We start from the raw sequence: 23733 nt of genomic DNA, 5'->3' as shown, positions 1-23733 counted from the left end.
ATGCAGGTCACAAACTAGTTCATCACCTCCTTGGTGGTCTTCTTGGTTTGGGATACCAAGTGGCGCTTGGTCCCTGTATCCTCGAGCACACCAGATATGTGCGGCCTTGTTGGAGTTACTCTCGACAGCTATTGTCTACTTCCAGTAGTATTCAATGACGCCATATGTTTTCCTCAAGTTCTGGGCCATATCCCTTGGTTCAGGGTTTCTTCTCTGCAATGGTCACTTTTAGGCTATTGCAGGTGGTTGCCTCCTAGCTTTTTTTCCTGTTTATTGTTTCTGCTTTCCCCAGACACTGTTTGGTGTTCGCTCTGTTGGCTGGCCTCTCTTGTTGTGTACTAGCACTCCCTTTGACTCTCTTTGTGGTCTCTTGTTGGACTTCGATAAATTCATCTCATCTTACGTAGTTGGGGTGGAACCTGTGGGCGAGGATGGAGACTTAAGCTTGTAGCTTACTTGAATTTAACGTAAATTGACATTTTTTTTGGGTAATCATCTAACAAAGGTTATAGGGTGCCTTGATAATGAGAGCACAAACTACATTACTAGATATTAGTTGCCTATTTAAGTAAAGGAAAAACATCTATCTTGACCATATGAAAAGAGATACAGTTTAATCAATTATTCTACACTTTCACATGAAGGGAAATACGATATAACTGAAATTTATATTTCCAATTAACTAGAAACATTAACTAGAAACTAACAACCATTTCAACTACTAGATTCACTTGACATTCAGTTAATAACTACCATTCCACTTGCATTTTATAAACTATTTCTGGACATAAAGAAATAAGTAAAGTACATAAGAACAATATTTTCATTACATGAAATACGAGAATCATGGAATAGATACCAAAGAATAAACAAATGATGAACATGTGTTGTGCAAGCCTTGGCATCTACAAGAGAGGAGAAGTATTTCCATGGGCTTAACCTCCCAACTGCGGACCCTTAGTATCCCCACACAATCTCCATTGAGAAAGGCCCTCCCTACCCTGTGAGTTAGTTTGGGACACCCTTATATAACCATTGAGCATTCTAGTGTTAGAGTGTCAACTTGTCAGCTGCCAAGGTTGTGGACACTTTCCAATCAGCCTATCTCACAACTGCTAGCACTTTGACCTTTGGTGATAATGGTGGCAAACATGCCATTAACTTACTTGGCCAAGGATTCAGATGGGCAACTTAGATGCCCAATCACCCACCGCTCGACTTGACAACGAGAAAACATACAATGGATCGCCATGAGCTATCTTTGTTACTGAATTTAAATGTTGTCACTGATTATATTTTCCTCGTTATTGCAGGATTATTCCACTCTCTCCCTTCATCTTGACCATGCTGATCCTCATGGATGATTACTTGGAAAGTTCATTATATGATATCTGTTTAAGAAAATGCTTATACATTTGCCATCTTCATGCCAGTTCTGGCCTATGGCATCATAAGGGAGTCAAGTCTTTACTCTAAATATTATTTTTCACATATAGAGCAGCTTCCCATCTCAGGGATATATGATTCATATCCCTGTATGGTTCAGTACTCATGGCAGCTAGCATATGTGCCTTCAAATTTAATTACTATCACATGAATAGCCTTTCAGAAATCAAATAATTACTTTTCTATAACAAGTTATGATTGAAAAAAACACGTCATGCAATGCCATCCGATTCGGGCTTTTAAATTAAACAAGCAAGGCCTGCTTTAAAAGGCAAAACGATATGTACAAAATGCATGAAATAAACATGATCAATAATGCATGAAAGTAATGCATGATCTGATTTTGCAGATATGATTTGAAAGATATGATTGGTATCAGCGTAGGAAGATGCCACACGCTCTAGCTAATAACTTCCAAATTTGATCAAGGAATACTATATTGGATTTCTACACAGGCTTGGCAACATTGAGTAGTTGCTAATCACAAATACCACTGTGCCGATTATAAACAATGAGGAACTTAGCATGAACAAGAGGAGAATTTTGTGGAAGCAAGTTGAATGCAAGAAGGGCCCAAAAGGGAATGAGAGCAATATAAATAAAATATTCACAAAGAGGCGAGCAAGGTAATCAAGTAGTCACCCGCATGCATGCTTAGTTATGCAAGAAATGATTGAGGTGGCAAGAATGTTCGCATAGGTCTTCAATTTCATGTTTGAATAAAAGATCAACATAAAGCCTGATGCCTTAGACAAAGTCATGGGAAAAGGTGGCCGCTCCAACAATTAAATAAATAAATGACCATATTCAAGGTTGAAAAATAAAATAAAATAAAGGTGGCAACATCATCTACACTCATGCCTTAGTATTAATGTCGCTCTTATATATTCATGCTTGTTTGAGTAGCCTTGATAAGTAGGTACACACACACACACACATACATACATACATTATATATGTATACATACGTACGTATTTTATACCCACACAAGTATGAGTATAGACACGATATTACTATACTAAGACATGATAGCATTTGCAAGTTATATTGAGATATCCACATAATGAAGGTATTATTTCTTATTTGAATTTTATAGTGTTTTAGTCTAACTGGAAAGCTCATGGTCATCCTTGTACTTTCTTGCTTGTCTAGCATTTTAGTCCTTGGTCCTAGTGGTTAGATTCATATCTGATGGTCTGACAGTGGATTTGGTTGTCCCCCTTCCTAACTCCCATTTTGGCAACACTTTTCTCCCCTTCATTGTACTTTTGCAAAATGGAAATGATTCCGAGTAGTAACATATTTCCATAGTTTGAAATAATAATAAATATCACATAATCATTTTCAATTTCTAAGATATTCATTTTTCAATCCCATCATAATGGCTAACTAACATGTCACATGAAGCAATAACTAATAACTGAAATTTCGATTTCACAAGAATCAAAATATCTCAACAACTTTCTCGATAGATCAATTTCACATGAACCATTATTTTCAACCAATTTGCTGAACAACTAACTTCACATGAATTTTCCAACGGCTAGAAGATTATTTTAATTGTAGCAAAAATTGGGATGTAACAATCTTCCTTTCGTTGACAAAATTATATACGTGATAGCCTAATAGGCAAGGAGTAGGCATTGATCGACTAACCCCATGTAGGTCACTCATCAACTAGTTCAGAAGGCATTCAACAACTAAAATAGTTGGGTCAATCATTGGTGCAAGGTGGTTTAACTGGTTGATAGAGTTAATTAGTTACCCAATGCACGAGAAAGAAGGATTGGTACTATGTTGGCCCAAATATTTAATATTGGGTTGGGGGTAGTAGGGCACTAATGAATTGGTAGGTTTCTCCCTTCCTCAACGACTTGATCTTTGTAGTTTGAGCATGCAACACTTTGATGAACTTGATAAACCCACCCCATTCTTTTTATAGTTGACGGAGCTAGATAAAGTAGTTGAGTTGGCACCCCCGATTGATAGCGAGATTTCAAAATTATTGATTAGTGAGAGAGGATGTTCTGTCCATATTATATACGTTATATTGGGCCATAGCTTACTTTCTTGAACTTTCGAATGCCTTTTGGGATGATGGTTGTACAGTTGATAGCGCTGCTGAAGCATGGATGTTGGACTGCCTCCCGAGAACTATTTGTCAGGTTGATAATGAACTTCTCATGCCCCAATCTCGATTGAGGAAGTGAGGAGCATCATGTGCTGTATGGGTGCGTTTAAGGCCCCAGTGGTTTCCCTCCCACTTTCTTTCAGGATTGCTGGAATATTGTGGGCCCCAATGTTATTGTGGCTACTAGAGACTTCTTAGAACATACAGACTTCTCAAGGATTTAAATTGCTCCTTTATTGCCCTGATTCCCAACACCCAGGAGCTAGTTTCTCTTCATGATTTTAGGCCAATAAGCTTATGTAAAACTATGTACAAAATGCTTTATTCAATAATCAAAACATTCAATACAATGCTTCACAAGCTAAGTTGGATAAATACTTCTTCACTGAGGCTGTCATCACATAATAGACATCTAAAGAATATGAGCTGCTCCTTTAGAATCACAGGCACCATAGACAAAACTAATGACATAATGATTACACAGAGAATGATATACCACTGAATAATATTAACTAAATCTATCATGCACATGGGCCAGCATAACCACACATTGATCAATTCAATTGTATATCAATTACTCTGCATTCCTGATTAAGAAGAATGCACCAGAAAATACAGACGGAGATTACTGAGAGATGTAATCCCCAATGAGCCGTAGGAAACCTGACAGGGTAAACCCATAACGCCCATCTTGTTCGCATGAATACACTGTCATCACAACAGAAAGGCCCCAAGGCATACAAGACTTGAATGTTCCAATGCCAAAACACAGAAATACTAATCGCATTCAATATGCAGATGCTGCAATTATTAGAATGATCGGTGATGGTTACAGAAATGTGCTGTTTCATCTCCAAAGCCATCGAACCAACAAAATGGGAATCTCCACAAAGAGAAGAAGGGACATGGAGAAGAGTGCTGCTAATGGTAAAAATAATGACCTGAACAAAGACTTTAACAATAGCTGTCTGCAGTAACAAGGAGGGACATGGTAGACCCATGGAATGATGACAGACTGCTGAGGAATTCACGATAACATAGATAATACCTTATAACAGTTACTAAGCAATAATGCTGCATTGTCTTTTCTTTCTCAACAGCTATGTGAAGACTCCTGATATACGACATTGACTAATGGGTAGCCAGCAGTTACGAAAGAAAAAGGTCTTTTAGATAAGAAAACAGTTATGCAAGAATAACCTTATTGTCCACATAAGAAAATGGCCTTTCATGGCACTCCATAAAATTGATGTTCAGCATTGAAGACTTTTTGCAGTCACAAAATACTCGACCATAAGAAAGGATAGAGATCACAGCAGCAAAGATTATACATAATCTTTGCATAGCAAATATCTCACTCATAATACTAATGCAAATATACAGGTACGCAGATAGCTCCTGTGGCTGCCAAACTTTAACACCTTTATGGTTCTCTAATTTTTTATAGCTCTTATCCTTCTGAACTCTTATTGTGTTGAACCTATTATCATTCCAAATACTAATAAAATTGCTTATATATCTCAATGCCAGCCAATCAATCTTTAGAACTCATTGTGGATTTTTTCGAGTGTCTTACATTTCCACTAATTAAAGTATTACAATAATTGTTTCTTTTTTCTCAAATGGTTTTATGGATGTTAATATCCTATTTCAAAGCTCCCATTTTGCCAAAGGCAGGAAAGATGCTAGCAAAGCTCATTCAAATTGTACTTTACAACTGTCAATTACATTTGCTTTAAAATTTCTAAAGCTTTTTAAACAAATTCATTTTTTGTGTGTCCTGCAATCATAGCATTCCAAGACATAACATCTTACTGAAACATTTGTCAAATGGATAATTTGCCTTTCCCATGCTTTTACATTTTTCCTTTCACTTGAAAGTTTCTAAAACTTTTTAAACAACTACATTTTGTGTGTATCCTGCAGTCATTATATTCCAGAAGATAACAAGATAACATCCCTTCTCCATGCTTCCACATTTTGGATACACATTTAACAAAGCATTTCCAACTACATATCTGATGGAAAACTCCCTTTCATTATGCCAGAGAATTACGCCACTTAATATTCCTCTCACTTGGCCAAGACTGGTGAACTATTTATTCTTTTAGGTACCCCATTGATCCTAGTTGTTAACCACCAATTGATCCTAACTTGTTATTTTTGGACACTTGAGATCACTAGTAGAAAATTCTGAAAGGCTAAGGTTGTCAAATTTGATTTTACGCATACCAATAGTATTTACTTTAAAGTTTCTGCAGCCTTTTCAGCAGGTGTTTTTGTGAATATCCTACAATGTCATTTCATCATTTCATGAAACTACATTTCTTTGAGACATTTTGTCAAACAATTCACTAACCTTGTTGATGCTTCCGCATTTTGCATACATGTCTGGCAGGGCAATTGCAACACCATCTGACAAAATTTCTTGCTTCTTTATTATCTGATGGATGTCAAACCTGTTCCTAAGCTACCAGTTTGACTGCACACCTTCCAATTGCACTTACTTGAAAGTGTCTAGAAATCCATTTTGTGCATTTTCTGCAATCCTGGCATTCCATGAGTCTATGTGACCACATTTCTGTTGAATTTTGTAGCTGCAAGATTGATCTTACCTATTTTGCTTATTCAGAAGTAATTCTCCATCCTGATTGTATTGTGGTTTTCATCTCTACGAGAGTCCATGATGGAGCTCTGCCTCTCTTACACCATTCTTTTTTCTATTATATTGAGCTTGATTGTTGTTTCACAGTTGAAGTTTATTGTGTTCCTTATAGGCTTGTTGACTTGGCAGCAGCGTTCATGTCTTTTGATGATTCGGCATCATTGTCATCATCTCAGCCTTGCCAGCAGCACATACTCTATTATTTTCAAATGTCCCTTGATAACTGGTGGTAAAGGTTCATTGCTCTCCAGTGTTGGTTTCATATATCTCTTCCTTCTCAATCACTGTCGTGGCAAAGAAACAATTTTGTAGCTGCTGACTATTAGTTATGGGCGTCGATTCTTTTCGGTACCGTGACTACTGGTTGAAGAAAAAGGCTTTTAAAGCTTTAGCAGTGTGAATGTATTACTCTTTCTGAAGAGTCTATCAGTTTTGTCTCATCCTGCAAAAGCCATATATTTTTATTTATATTATCTATGTAGAAGGGTGTTGTTCTATAAGTGATCGGCTTATGTATATGGTTCTCAGAACTTTTTGTTTGAAGTCTATTCTCATCATATATTAATGAGATTTATTCTGGCTGTGAGTTGACATCAACCACAAAGAGGAGGATTTGTGCGTATTGAAATTACTATCTCAATAGAGACTCTATTTTTGTGGGCTGGGTTGTTTCCCTCACTGAGGAGGGGTTTTCCCAGGGTAATTGTTTTGCTGTGTCTGATTGATCTGTGCTTAATTATATCTCTGATTGCATTACTTCTGGTTAATAATTTAACAATTTCTTTGCGATAATTTTTCAAGCCCTTCACTTGATTTGCCTATGCTTCCACATTTTTTTGAGGCCTTTTTTCAAGCAATTTATTTGCTTTGTATATGCTTAGTAAAGATTGAAGCCTCTAGTTTTACGCCTGCCAATTAAATTTTCTTCAAATTTTCTAAATATATAATCTCAAAAAACCCAAAAAAAATACAAGAAAACACAAAAACAAAAAACATCTCTGCTCTCCGTCAGCATAGACAGTTGAGACAACTTAGGCTTCTTACAATGGTATTAGAGTGGTTCCCTGCTAGCCTGTAGTAATTGGGTTCAGTGACATAATGACTGGTGCTCATTCAGAGATTTTTTAGAGATTGTTCACTGCTTTGTAGTGATTCATTATTCATGGCTTGGAGATTTATTCCGGGTGGACATTACACCTGCAGATATCGTACTTCTTGTAATTTCCCCATCAAAATAGAATTTAATAATTAATAAAAAAATGAATAATAATAAATTATAACATAATTCATTATAAAAATAATTATAATAATGATAGAATATAATTGATATAGTAAAATGTAATATAGTAATATTATACTACAAACTAATCTATTATAAATAAATAATAATTATATGTATAATACAATATAATGTGTCAACTTAGAGCTCCATTGATAGACATGAATATATTATATTATAATACTAAGAGGATATCATCAACATTGCTTTAGATAAATAATTAATTCTTATCTATAATTAATTAATATTAGCAATATTTAATATAAAACAATATTAATCTTTATAAATAAGAAGAAAATAATATTAACTAATCAAATGTTTTAATAAATAGTTTATTGAAATCTAAATTATTAAACATGATTATGGGAAGGTGAGATTTACTCATGAAGAGACACCTCTTCAATCACATCCAATCTCACACATAAGATATAAGTTGAGAATCAAAATATATCCCCGAGGAGGGTTTTTAGGAATGTTTTATGGAACGAGTCTTGGAAATGAGAATTAGTCCCAAAAATTAATACAATTGGCCATGGGACATTTCAGTGGTATCGGAGCATGTTCTTGCCAATCTGTGGGAAGAAGAAAACTGTAAAAAACTAAAAAATTTAGAAAATGAATAAATAGAAAGATCAAGAAAAGCTTAATGTTTTACCTTAAAATAATTACATCCGTCAAGGAAAATAAAAGATAATGTGTGGATGTATTGAGCCAGTCAATGACCTGGAGAGGCATCAAAATGAGAAATAGTGAGTCCAAATCACTCACACTGCTGTGTGGGGTTGTCCAAATATCTAAAAGCGCAGACAGTTGGAAGAAGAATAATCAACCAACTCAGCAGCATAATCCAAATATTATTCAATAATCAATACTAATGTCAATCAAACAACTAATATACGTTCAACTTAGGCAGATTTAAATTGGCTTTTTGAACAGAAGGCCATGCTTGATGATAGGGGGCAACCAACAAACAGGATATAGGAGGAAATGGAGAGCAAAAAAATACATCTATGCAAGTAGAATCACATAGGAGAAAGGGAAAGTAAGCTAGAAAATAAAAGAAGCTTGGACAAATGACGATTACCCTGGCATGTTAAGGAGAATGAAGTACCAAAGGTGGAGGTTAAAGTACTGTTGGATAAGAGATAAGCTGACCAGGTTTTGGACGAGATATAACATAGATGCAGATTGACTTGCGCAGTGATACATATGCATGGGTAAAAATGTAAGACATCCAAACAAAATACCAATAATAAGGGGAAAGATAGCAGCAATTAAAAAGAGAGACCGGTAAATATATTGACACCCATACTGAAGACTTAGTGGTATCGGGTCACATAGAGAGAAACAATCTATGTTAAGGCTAAAAGAACCTTCAAAGGGGCTGAAAGTCCTGAAGTAGCCTAGGATTTGGTGGCAAAATATATAATAAAAAGGGTTCAAATAAGACACCAATATGGATATACAAATGCCATTGAAAAGGTAGAGGGAAAATAAGGACATTGATAAACATGAGAGGGAAAATAAAAGGTGGATAACAAAAAGAGCACATGTAGAATACCGAAAAGGACAAGAAAAATGAAATAATAAACCAATGACTACATTGATAAGAATGCATTACAACATATAAAATACTAATCAAACTTAGCGGAAGCCAAGTGGAAGGCTAAACGAAGGACGACGGTTAGCAAGAAAAGACTGAACAAGACCAAACATGAATTAACATTTCCACGTGGGCGATAGCAATTAGTGAGGAGGAAAGGAAGTATCGAGGGAGTTGGTATCCCTTGGACACTTATACTAAAAGGTGTAGGAATCCTATCTAACCACCAAAATTAGGGAATCAAATTAAGATCTATTACAAAAGGAGAATGAGATAAGACACATATACTTATCCACATTGGTTATAGTATAAACATATGGTATTCATCCAATAAGGTCAAGGACGTGGCATTGAACCCATACATCAAAGGATAATAGAAAACAAATTAAAAAATAAGCTAAGCTTAAAGCTTAAATGGTTAAAGGAACAGTGAGAGTAATAAGTAACTAATTAAGTACTAGTGGACCAAAGTAACACATCACATCTAAGTTGCATAACTATTATTATTGGAAGAGTATAATAGAAAATATACTTGTCTTTGTACATGGATTAATAATTGTCTACCTTATGTATATTATTCGAAGGACCTAAATAGTTTTGAGTGAAGAAAATGAACCTTTTGTATTTTCAATAGTAAAAGTTATCATAAGTGATGTATAATATTTATGTAATATAAATCAGATCTATCCCAAACCCTAAGTTGGGGATAAGAAGCGAATTAAAGGTGGATCCCAAGTGGGGACATTACAGTATATGAACGAATACTTTATATGGTGGATTCTGAGGGAAAAAGTTTATGAAGGAATAATTAGTATATGGTATTACTTGATTGAGTGAGTAAAGAAAAGGAAGAAATGAAACAAGGGTGTCATTAAGGACATGAAGAGGAAGGTAAGGAAAGTATTATTTGTCCCTTGTATTTATATTGGGAATAAGGCTATGAAGAGACACGACCCTTCATGGGACATGTCTATTCATTAATTACATAATTAATACAATGACAAATATATATATATATATATCATTATTAATGTATCTCATATAATAATAACCATATATCTCATTAATAATGAACACATTTTATCTCATATATAATTATTCATAGGTTTATCTGACTAAAGCTACAAAATGTTAACACCCCCTCTTAGCCAGGGAGGATAAACATAGGATAAATATTACACCATTGGTAATATTAGGAATTACAACTTTTAAGGATATTTTGATTAGGAGATATTCATAATTTTGATATCGCATTTGATATCATGAGTATTGGCCTATCGGAATATCAACACATGATATGCACCAAGTACTTCGAGTATTGGCCTATCGAAATATCACCACATGATATTCACCAAGTACTCAATAACGCAATGGCCTATAGAATATCAACATATGATATTCACCAAATACCTACCTATCATATATCTATACAAACAACTCATAGACCGTCAAGTGAACGACATCTAACACTTAGTTGTTGATTTACAAGATATAATCCATCATGATCCGTTTCAACATTTACATAAAATGTATATCATGACTTAAGTTATTGTAAGATTGCCACTTTCCAATAAGTTTTGCAAATACAAGTGATAATCATTTGGAATCCGTCACTTCCTCATGATGTATATAGGGGCAGGCCCATAAATACATGACGTCACCATGGATATTGTCATGTGGTGGTGTCATGACATCCACCATGAACCATATCAAAATAAGGTTTTCACCTCAAACTTATCTCTCATAGAGAAGAATTTATTATGAGGAATTGCACTTGGAACTTCTTCACAAAGAAACACTATCCTTTTGACCTTCTTGTGAAGGTTACTTCTACTAAAGTGCCAAAACTCCCTCTGAATCTGATGTCAACTTTTGAGCTCCTCGTTCAAAGTTACCTCTGAGGAAGTGTCAGATGTCAGACTCCCTCAGTTTAACTGAAACATATCCTTTATCTACTCCCTCCCTTTGTCCAAGGTTGTCTCGAATGAACTATCAGGATCCCTTTTGATATACGAGGATACTCATAATCTCAATCATCAAAGATATTCGCTTCAAGAGCCTCACTTATCCAACATGATCATCAAATGACTAAAGAATTCTAGATTAAAACTTCTTTGGAGCTGCTGTCATAAGATTGAGTTCTACACAATATTTTGTAGCATGTGTAAAGTACCACCCTTCTTTTCCTGCAATAACATCTCCAAAGACAAAGGAAAAAGATCAAGGCAAATAGCTCTTATAGTATGTATAGAAATACAATTAAGAGAGAGAATATAGTGAGTAGATAAATGTAACGCTCAAAGCTAATGAATACTTATCTGCGCATCCTTGATACAAGTTGCTCCAATGAGGGTCCATATGCAACAAATCAGAAAATGTTTTGATATAAGCATTTCTCAAACAATGAGAATGCAATGTTGATTATTATCCCTCCCACAATCTAAAATTCCCATTCTTAAGTCCCACTTAATCCTTTCTTTCAATAGATTTATTAAGTGGTTTCAGACTGTATGGATATTGCCTAGTTTGATTGCTCCCATATTCAGATTCATAGAGCTACCCTTGTGTTATGAGCTCATTTGAAGGTATTATAAACATGAATATGTTACTCAGCCTCATTATATCCTTTATCTCTTAGAATTCCTATAGCTCTTACAATCCCTATATCTCACAAGTTTCTCAACAAAATTATTTCTCAAAGCACATCCACAAACTTCAGGATTTATAGTAACAAGAAGAATTAATGGACCCTAGATAAATCATGGTCTCATAAATAGGAATATAGCTGCATTTGCAGTTGTGGAATCTGGCTCACTTGATATACATGTTGCACTAAAATTTGATATTCACAGTTCCAATCACAGATTGTTTGGCCTATATCCACAATGTTCTCTCATACAAAGCAACAACCCGTGCATCAAGTGGTATCTAGTGAACATAGCTACTTCACCGTCATTTATATCTCACCAACGCCTTTATAGGAAAAATGAGGGAAACTTACTGTGAAAATCGTTGACACTGTTGTGAGAACTTGCCGGTGTCAGACCTTGAATTCTGGTGGGTAGTGTCAACATAAATAGCCCATCAGCTAGATAATAGAAAAAGAAAAAAAACGATAAAACGTTTGAAAGAACAAAGCAGAGAAACGAAAAAAGATAAGAAAACAAAACAAAATAAATAAATTTGAGTTCTTATATATATGTATATTTTATATTACTATTTTATAATTATTAAATAAATAATAATACTATATAATAGTTATAATATATATTTAATGACTATTTGATAGATAAATAATAATAACATATATATGATAGGCAAAAGCAGCTAAGGGGCTGCACCTGATTATATTGATATTAAAGTTCAATATTTTTACACTGTCCGGTATAACTGGGTATCCATGATTACCCTTACTCCCTATTCATAACCTCAACACCATCACTACTACTGTGACTACACAATCTATAAATGGAGACCTCCCAAAGACAAAGTGGAGAGCTAAGGTTACTATTGTTACTTTTACTGTGCTCCTAATTACAAAATGGAGGGCTATATGATGCTATACTGCTATAGTTCTTATTATATCAGCTCCTTTTCACAAAATGGAGGAAACTATTATACAAAAGCTGTGAATCCCTAAACCTTTGGAAACATTAAGAATTCTAACTTTTACCAGTAAACCTGGCCTTCTAGACACAAGAATCACCACAACCTGCACAATCTTGAAGAAACATAAGGGAGCCTGAAGAATCTGAGGAGTCTGAAGAAATTTCCATAGCTCATCTGCCACCAGCCTTCCTAATGCTAGTACCATCATTACTGTCCATTTCCAAGCTCAAGCTTTCCTGGTGAAATCCCATAATACTCTCCTCCCTGATTCAGCCATTCAGATATGAATATGTGTTCTTAGTGGAATGTATGAAGATTCTGTATTTTTGTTCCAATATATTGAATTTACAATTGGCTGATTCTAATAGATCTGTTAGGTACTTGTAGAAACAATTTTGTGGTTGTTTTTGCTTTACATTGTATTGTTTTTAGTTTGTCTTTGGGTGAGCTGCCTTTGCAGACTGATAATCCAGCATGTGAGTGAAATTAAGCGAATGCTAAAGGTCAGTGAGTTCAAAGAGAAGACTTAGCTAAAAAGATCTAAGCCATTGAGTGATTTCCGACGACAGCAAAAAGAAGAGAAAGAATACTTTAATTGATACATCAGAATGCCCAGGCTGATAAATCACATGCTTTTCTCGTTGCTTCTCAAATTAAATAAGTCATTGCGATCACATGCATTGACCACTTCATGAACCCCAACTGCCTGGGATAAAGTCTTAAAGTGTTCGTTTTAGCAGGTGAACACAATGTTGGAAACCATTCAAATCTCTTTCAAAATCTCTCTTGGAGGGTCTAATGCATAAATGACTTATGCACAACCAAAGACTGTTGTGCAGAGCTTTCTTTTTCAGTTTTAACTTTTTTTTATGTTATCTAGCTCTGTTCTGCAGACAACGGCATAACTATGGTAAGAGTCTATTCTCAAAAGTCTAGTTTTTATGTATACCTCTGCTGTTTTGACTTCGCATTTTTCGCTACACTGTTTTTATCATTTAAAATTAGGAATCTCTGTTTTATTTGCATATTATATTTGTGATTTCCAGTTTTCACCATATCATAGCTTTTTCTGTATGTCTTTTGGTCAGCGGCTCCCTTTATTTCTTTTAAAGAATAAAGGCAGGCAGTACAATCCCATCAATTTTGATAGAATTGAAAAGATAATATGTTCGAAAGATATTTATTCCCACATGCAATTAATGAATTTCTGTGCCTCATGCAGCTTTTGGGGAAGGACTGTTATGATATTGATATTGCTTTGGATGACATGCTTGGTCGTGAATTTTGTGATAAGGTGAATGAATACTTGGCAAGTGCCGGGGAGAAAACTCAGGGCATTGGAGTCATTCAGTGGTATAGATGACAGTACCTTTTGTTTTTAATTTATGCATATACTATTAGAATTTTTTTAATATTCTTTTGTGGAGCTTACAATAATAATTCTCTAGAATCTTTTATTTGATCAGCAGCTTTCTTTTGTCTATTTGTTTTGTAAAATATAAATAGAGAATCATACTGGGATTGACATTCCATTATTATTTAGATCCTTGGCTGTAGTGAAAAACAATGTTGCATGAACACAGATATGGATGCAAGCCTTTGTCAAGACCCCTATTACTTTTACGACAAGATATTACATAAAAATTGCATATCCATGGATAGAACACAATTTTCAGAGTTAGTAGAAGATTTTTTCGTTACTTTATAAGCAATTTAAAAAAAAAAAAATCTCTTATCTACAAATTTACAACTATCTATAAATACAATTTTTGGCCATTCACTAACCATTTTATGCTATAAGTGTACATACATTCTTTTAAAAATAACCATATATATGATTTTCTTTTATGGTAGATTATTTGATTTTATGTTCCTTATATATTAAAAATAGATAAATAGGTATTAAACCTTCATTACGGTGTTGTCTTTATGGCATACCAATAAAAAATGAAATTGCAAATACAGCTTTTAAGGGTCGCAACCATGTGCAGGGGGGAAATGACCAAGAAAAAGGTCCAGAGAAAATCTAGAAGAAAATCACTTAGGGAAAATTAAGCAGGAAAAATGGGTAGGGAAAATTGACTTAAAAAACGCCCACAAAATTGTACAGTTTCATTGCGGGCAAGCCTATAAATGATCAGAATACCCTAGTTTTTAACTAATTTTTATTTATTTAATAGGAGATTTTTGAAGATGCAAGGCAGTTATTTTAGGCAACCAAATCCCTACAAATCCGGTGCTATTGGAAAAGCACAAATTTTTGGAGACGTAGGTACAACACCTGTGTTGTGCAATATCCGTACACAATACAGCAGTTTGTGTAGCAAGGGAGGGAGTGGCATATCTTGCAACACTAGTACAAAACTATAGATTAGTTGTGGGGATTAGATATTTTGGAAAATAATTATTTGTTTGTAAGATATGTTTTTTGATTAGTTTAAAATGTTTTTTATTATCACTGCAATGACAATTTTGTTTGAGTAGCTAGTGTTTTTTGACTTTTAACTAATTTATGTCAATGAGCAATCACAAAGAAAAATTAACTGCAAAAGCACCTCTAATTTTTTTTTATCAAAGGTAAGAGAGGATTTTTGAAGGACCTCAACCCTTTTATGGAGTTTTATAAAGATGCATCACATAACCCTTACAATCATTGCAAAGACAGCTATAAGGAACACACCACACTAAGGCTGTAAACCAACAACATCCACACCAAATGTCATCTCATTAGAGGGGACAAAAACAACAAACGTAGGGTATATCTCAGGCTAGCTTGAAGCTGTACCTGTTTAGAGAGCTCTAAACATTGCCAACAACCCTACCCATAGACTAGATTTCGTTCTTTTCTATTCTCTCTTTTTTTTATTGTTGATACTAGATAGGACATCAGCGACAACATTCTTTTGCTCTCCATTTCCACCAATTTTCATTGATAGTCTGCTGACTGAGGAAATGTTTGAAATTGTTATGATCTGTATCAACTACAGATCTACTCCTGGCTAACTACTGCCTCAATTTAGCTAATGCATGCATAATGGCTAACATTCACTTGTCATATGTTGTAATTCTCCTCTAAACCCCTCAACTTCGGACTCTCAAATGCTATGAGGTGTTTGTTAGCATCTACAGTGAACCAATTCCCTTCCTTGAAGCATCACACTTTAAGTTGGGTGAAATTTTTTAATGTAAGGCCTGGGCATGAGCTCATAAACTGCGTAAACTAATCAAAACACTGTTATGACTGCTTGGTTTGAATGGAATCTCCTTTCTTTGTCAAGTTAATGAGAGGTGTTGCCTGTTGTGAGAACTTCTTCGCAAAGCATCTGTAGAAACCGCACATCGCAGAGCATCCCATAAGTTGGGTGAGACTTTGGTGGGGGCCAATCAACAATAGCCTAGACCTTATCTGGATCGACCTTGATTCTGTAATGCTAAACTCACACTTGGACTCCTTGTCATACAAGGATTCCCTCTCCACAATGTCGAACACCTCCTCTAGTTGCCTTAGATGCTCATCCCAAGTTTGACTGAATACCAAAATGTCATCAAATAAGATAAAAACAAACCTCCGCAATTAATGGTGAAGCAACATGTACATACAAAGCTGAAATATAGCTAGTGTATTGGTTAGGCTGCATGACATAACTAGGAACTGAAAAAGTGCTTGCAATGACATGTGAATGTTGTCTTCTCCATATCCTTCTCTCTCATCCATATCTAATGATAACTAGATCGCAAATCCATCTTGGAGAAGTAACAAACCCCATGCAACTCATCAATACAAGGGATATGATATTGGTTTTTTATGGTTTTTTTATTTAGGGCGTGGTAGGAAATACAAATGCAGAGTGTCCCATCCTCCTTCACCAACACAACTGCAGATGCAAATGGGCTATTGCTAGGCTGAATATGCCCCACATTAAGCAACTCCTCAATTGTCTTCTCTTTCTCGTTCTTGAGATGCTTGGGGTGTCTGTATGGGGTGATGATGACATGTTTTAGCAACTTCCTCTAACTCGATGATGTGTTAAGTACCCCTATTTGGAGTTCTATTTTGTTACGAATGAAGTAACTGCGATAGAGCTCCTTCATAACTGTGTTTAATATCCCTTGAGCTATCTGAAATTTCACTTGTAATGATGGATTGCATTGTTCTAGTTTCTCTGTATGCATTTTCAAGAGATGTTTCTTGAATTTCTGAGACTCCTTCAGGCTTATGTTCGTGCTTGTTGTTTGTTACTCTTTGTTTCGTAGTATTGCTTCTGTATAAGAAATGTCATTTTGCAGTTATCATTTCCCCTCGGCTGAGAACTTTTATGGACTTCCTTATGAGACTAGTTCTTTATTATCATTTGGTTACTTCTTTATTAATCTCCTGTTGTCTGCTGAGAAAATATTGACATGGCACTGTATCTGTTATTACTTGGCATTGTGTCTATTATTACTTGGCGTTATATGTGACTGTTATTACTTGGGATTGTTGTGGGGCTCTTCATTGGTTCATGTTTTACGACTTCCATTCAAGGTTGGAGACCATCATATAACTTGGCCAAGCTCGTAACTATCAGTGGTTACCTTCATGAGAGTCTCTACATTTCTTGTAACGCCTCTTCAATTGTGGTGATGCTTCAGCTATCAATGGACTCTTTGTCTATCGTGTGGTATGATGAATTAGTCAGTTCTGCATTCAGTTTTTCATATATGCTGGAGATAAGCATAATTGAAGAGTATTCACAGTGGTGTATGTGAGGGCTGTTAGGGTGCTTGTATATTGGGTACTGAGAAGTAGCTTGTGTGGTGTGAGAGTTGTCTGGTTGCTTCTGTATCGTGGGCTAACCAAGTGCTTATATGCCTAGTTTATGCTGATATTGTATTCAAGTGTAAGATCTCTATTATATGTATGACGTGTACATGATCAACTACTTTACTTTATCAAGCCTGTTTTGCATCTGTGAGTACATAGAGTCTATTATGTCTTTTGCTATTTTGATGTGAGGCTTTTGATTGCTCGATCAGTTCTTTGAATCAATAGTGAGAAGTGATTATAATTGTTTTGAGCTCTAAATAAAGGAATCATCATTGGGTTTTTCACCCTTAAGTTAGAAGCAAATAGAATTCTTCTTGCTTTTGCTTTATTTAGAGGTTTCAAAGTTTACCAAATGGATATTAAATCACCATTCTTGAATGGTGATTTAAATGAAGAGGTGCATGTGTAATTTCCCCTTTTTCTGGGACATTAAAACTGATAGGCCAATCCAATATATGACTTTTGAGGACTTAATACAGGATTATTAAGTCAATTTTAATTAAGGAAAGTGAAAAAGAGATGACTTGGCATGTGGGACAGGGACAAGAATACAGAAGTTGAAGAGTTACAGGTTGGGTCTTTAAAAGGAGGAGCAAATGCTCATTTCTTCATGCTTGGTTTATGATTTAGATTTCAGTTTCTCTCTTGAGAGAGTTATTTGGAAAGCTTCAGCTTTCATCTAGTGTGATGACGTAAACACTTGTGTCGGTAGATAGTGGATGCAAATCCATTGTTCGTGGAGATGTCACATTAGGTGTTTCGCGTGTGCTTACAGGTTATTTTCTTAGTATTCCAATCTGACTGTAAAACTGTGTTTAAGATTGGACTTTTGAATAATTCTATTGCTGTTGTATAATGCAATAATATATTTTAAGGTATTTTATGAGAATCTACTAGGTTATATTGTTGGTTTATAATGCATCTTCATATGTTTATGTTCTGAGAATTATCTTGAGACAAAAATCGGGTCAATATCAATTTGGGATATTACAGTGTTATTAGAGCAGTACATCTTGCCAGTCTGTGAGGTTGCAAATATGGAAAAGTTTTCATCTGGGTTGAGAGCAAATATATTTCATTCAGATGGAAAGCATATAATATATTTGGGTCTGGAAATGCTCAAGTGTCGAGAATATTATTGACATGTAGAAATCCTTGAAATAATATATCCATAATCGAAGCTTTGATTGCGTAAGGAAAGATTTGTGCCATATTTATTCATCGTGAAGACTATAGCATGGAAGTAATTTTTGTGCATGTTTTGAAAGTAGTTTATAAGGTCTTAATTCATTCCCATATAATGCAGTAAACTGGAAAATAACTTATTGCAGACAACATATTTTATACATGCACGGTTATGTTCAAAAGCCAAAAACTTTTGTTGTGGGTACCAAATTTAATTTGGGTGACTTGAGTCTGAATTTTGAAAACTCAGAGTTTGTGAAGCCGTGACTTTGAGGCGTATGTTTCATGTGAAATCTTGAACTATAATTTAATTGCCTTGACGGATATCTTTGGAGGCGAAATAATGTTTGAAGTTCAAATACTTAAACCCGTAAACCATTATAGGCTAAAAGTGGAATTGTATCGGGCCCAAACTTAATTGCTGAAGCATTTCACTGAGTGGGAGCACATTGAGTATGGTCTGCATCAATCTCTAAAGATGTGAGAAATAATTATATATGGCATCAAATCTTATTAAATCGTGACCATACTATATTCTGGAGAAATAATAATTTCTTTAAAGGTTTCTATCCTTGGTTGATGCCTACAAAATCCGCGGTTGCAAGGACTGACTGACGTGGAAGGATTTTTGTTAAAACACACATATTATGGTTCGGGCATGAAATCTATTTGCAGAGAAGCAGTTCGAGATAACCATTCTCAGTCCCCCTTTGGCTCAGACAGTGAAGGACATTTGTGAGAGAAATATGGGCATTCAAACAAGTCTAGGAAAATAAACTGGAGATTTCTAAATTTTATACTCAAGCAGGAAAGATTATTAATAATCTGTGGGCATTATACAGATTGTGAAAAATAACGAAAGAAGCCTTCAAAAGCTTTTCTTGCATGTTTCACATAACTTGCATATTGCAAATTATGGAATTATAATAATAAGATTTTGATTTGCATAGAAACGCTCTAGTAAAGTCTTGTACAATACAGTGGAAATTCTGGACACCTGCCGCACTATATTGGGAGAAATAAAATGCCACTGTCGTATGGTGCTGCATAGAATAGAGAATCTGAAGAGTCATAACATTCTCATGAATTACAATAATACTGTGTTATATTTTCTGCTTGAGCATTTTTGGTGTACTGGATTAGCGCAGTCTGAGAAGAATCTTGCAGTGTATATGAGTTCATAGTTGTGTGACTTGAATTTGTTGTTCCTTAACCTGTAGTTGGCGAAGAATTTTTCATCAGCATTGAAGTCTAAGCATCACCATTCTTGCACAGCACAATTGAATTCTGAAAGTAAATTTTGTTGAGATTAAAAGTTGTAACAAGAAATCTAGAGATTAATAACAACCTTGTGTGTTGGGAGTTGCAGACGAATCCATAATCGGCATATCAATTCTCAGGAACCTCTCACCCAACTACTGGAGTGACATGTTGGATGCCAGAATTTGAAAGGTTGAGCTTTCCATTGTGGGATCGATTTGAGGTGGATTTTTAATGATTTAAGCATCCTCCAGCCTCCAAGACTGTACATAAGAGACCAGTTTCTGCCAGTGTTTTGGTTTATGAACACTGAGTCCCAACTTTGTTGTTCATTCACATGAGTAGATACATTTATTTGGGGGTTCAGTGGAAAGTTTGCAATTGACGGCTTTCTGCAGGATGACTATCTACGGTCTACACAATTCTTGGGCATGTCTAAGATTTATTCACTGATCAAGACACAAGCTTTGCACTTTGCGTGAAAATAATTTATAGCAGGAGAATCTTCTTAGCCTTGACAGAAGTATAAGAAGTTCAATGTTGTAGAAATATAATTGTTTCTGAGAATTTAGTCTCTGGAATTAGGTGGTATTGGGGAGTTCTGTGCTCTTTAAGTTATCTACATCATTGACTAGTTTGTGATCTTCATCAAGCAGTTTCCGGGTTGCTGCAGATTACTTCAGAACTGATCTGTGTTGGGAACAAAACAACCAAACTGATATACTTAGTAAGTTGGGAAGCTGCAATAAAGACCGCTACAGTCTTAAGCTGCAATATTTAAATTGAGCTGCCAGCTAGAGAGCTAGCAAACTATTTGACTAACTACCCAAGCAGCAGACAGTCCAGTGGGCGGAAGAATAGTTATGTTCAAGTGATGATAATTTTATCAAGGAGCTTCATAGCCACAATCATGTCAAAATCCTGTGCATATTGAGACACATACAAAACAATCTGCCAATACTGAACAAGGAAGTTACAATTGGCCTAGTAATAGAGTAAAATCAAAATCAGAGTAAGGGTTCTTTGCACGAAAATCAGCTTAGGAATATTGGTTAACAAAATGTCAAGGCAGCAAGCAAACTTAGTTCAGACAGGTTATTACAGTAGCGATCTATAGGGGAAGTGTGTATTAGATTGGGGTAGTTTTTGATCCTAGAAAACAAAACAATGGAAGATCTGAAAATAACATCTTTTCAGAGGAATTTAACAATACATTGAATGGCCCTCAGCTAAGAGACTTGCAGAAAGAGAAAGATTTTGGTTGGTTGTATGTGGTTGGGTCGCAATTAGAACTCATGGAATCCTCAAATGATGTCCTCTCCAAATTGGAAGAGAGAGAAACATATTTGACTAGAATAGAGCTGACAAAGGGTGGGCTCTTCGATTGGGCTTTACAACCTTCAATGGTGACCTTGGCCTAGCCCAACTTTATGGAGCATCCAGATAAATGGGTTAACCTTGTGGTTGCTTCTTGTCTCAATGAGATTATGTGAATAACATCTCCTACAACAGCCTAAAATGATGTGGTGTCGAAGAAATTTTTGTAGCTGATAGTGAAGAACTTGAAGGGTTTACAAGTTAAAGGAACCCCTATGAGGTAGGAACAAATTTGCTTGACATATGAGGACACTAGTACACTCGATCATGTTTGTGGGAATCGTAATAATGAAAAGGAGGCTAAAGAAATTCAGATCAGCTCAGGGAAAAATGTAGATAAGATGATTTCAACTGTGGATAAGGAAAATACAAGTTTCTACATTGGTGATTTGGAGGTTAACTTTGACAAACATGTTGATGAGGTTGGTTGTACTCGAAGTAATAGCATGTTGGAGTCTTTGTATGATGAACCATATGTTTCTTATACGCATGATATTAACTTCAATAAACAGTTCAAGATGACACTACAAGACGATGAGTTGTATCAACATGACAATAATGAGATGCATGCCTTGAAGAACCAGCTGAAGGTTAGTGAAGACATGGTTGTGGCATCTTTGGTACGTTATGACAACACTCATAGGATGGTGTAGGATCTCCATAGGAAGGCTCAAAAGGGAGTGGAAGGAGATTTGCTTGCTGCTGATTTACAGGTAGTCAAAACAACCCTTGAATCTATGAAATTAGATTATTTATGTTTGCTTTCCGACAGGGATTATATTCTTAAGGTTGCTAGAATATATGTTGATTGGTTGAGTAAAGGAAAGAATGAGATTATGGAGCTCAACATGGAGCTTAAGTGTGCTCATTAGGCATTGGATGATAGACAGATTGCTCTTCAGGAAGCAGAAAATCAGGTTATGATCACAAATCATTCTCGAGAACATGAGGGTAAAGAGAGGTAGGAGTTTTTCTAAGAAGTAATTAATGAACTTGATAGCATTCAACAGACTTATGACTTGGATAGTTGTCCCAAAAGACCAAGTACCAAAATTTCAGATCACATTCAGCTCGTAGACAACCCCTTGTTTGAAGTAGATGTTGATTGGACTTCCAATAATCCCCTTTTTGAGATAAATGAGGGAACTCTTTTTGATTATCATGAAGAGGATTATGTTAACTTCAAAATATTGGATCCAAATACAGTTCCTAGCGGTGAATCTTGTTGACAAGATCGGTGTGGTGAATTCTCTACGGTCGCTCATCCTTTGATCAACCCATATATGGTTCCCGATTCCAACCCATGTAGGAGTTGGATGGATTTCATACATCAGCCATTGAATAGATCTTGGCGGAGTATTGATGAGAGTTATGTTTCAATCATAGGGGATGATTTTTCAATCTCATTCTTACTCATAGCACCTATGTACTTAGGGGTTCCCCAGATTGATTATGGTAGTATGATATTTAATGTTGTTGATTTCAGATATTGAGCAGCTTGTTTCTTACATCAACAATTTAGGTTGGGTCGTCACCATCTACTGTGATATACATAGCTCCTTGATACATTTATGTCTCATCATATCTGATGATCATGACAACATGGTTTGGGGATCTTGGCATTAGCACGCTTGATGTATTGCTATTATGGGAAGACGATGAATGGCTTTGAAATTCTCAGTCCTTCGTTCATATCATAGTAGCGTCGCAAATTGTCAGAGCATTATTCATGATGTTGATATGGGGCCTAGGTATCGTGGTCACATGCTTGCATTGTTTGAGGGCAAACAATCTCAAGAGGGGAGGACTGTAATGTCCCCTTTTTCTGGGATATTAAAACTGATAGGCCAATCCAATATATGATTTTTGAGGACTTAATACAGGATTATTAAGTCAATTTTAATTAAAGGAGAGTGAATAAGAGATGAGTTGGCATGTGGGACAGGGACAAGAATACAGAAGCTAAAGAGTCATAGGTTGGGTCTTTAAAAGGAGGAGCAAAAGCTCATTTCTTCGTGCTTGGTTTATGATTCAGATTTCAGTTTATCTCTTGAGAGAGTTATTTGGAAAGCTTCAGCTTTCATCCAACATGAGGATGTAAACCCTTGTGCCAGTAGGCAGTGGACGCAAACCCATTGTCTATGGAGACGTCACATCAGGTGTCTCGCGTGTGCTTACCGGTTCTTTTCTTAATATTCTAATCTGATTGTAAAACCATGCTTAAGATTGGACTTTTGAATAATACTTATTGTATTGCTGTTGTATAATGCAATAACATATTTTAAGGTATGTTATGAGAATCTACTGGGTTATATTGTTGGTTTATTATGCATCTTCATATGTTTATGTTCTGAGAATTATCTTGAGACG

General features: G+C 35.5%; 1 protein-coding gene across 9 annotated transcripts in view; it reads left to right on the top strand.

The window, feature by feature from the left end:
- The window catches only part of LOC149578277 (Polynucleotide adenylyltransferase family protein), a 189851-nt gene that overhangs the window by 22580 nt on the left and 143538 nt on the right, over positions 1-23733 (top strand). For all 9 annotated transcript variants that reach the window (XM_089828052.1, XM_089828065.1, XM_089828050.1 and 6 more), the window contains exon 3: positions 13957-14087. In XM_089828052.1, the coding sequence (XP_089684178.1) occupies positions 13957-14087 (131 nt within the window). The remainder of the gene's footprint in view (positions 1-13956; positions 14088-23733) is intronic.

The sequence above is a fragment of the Cupressus sempervirens genome, chromosome 1 (assembly GCF_028749045.1).
Source record: "Cupressus sempervirens isolate cs-2001-9-10 chromosome 1, ASM2874904v1, whole genome shotgun sequence".
Classification (NCBI taxonomy): domain Eukaryota; kingdom Viridiplantae; phylum Streptophyta; class Pinopsida; order Cupressales; family Cupressaceae; genus Cupressus; species Cupressus sempervirens.
Note: the sequence above shows the minus strand (reverse complement) of the source record. Positions and strands in the feature narration are given on the sequence as shown.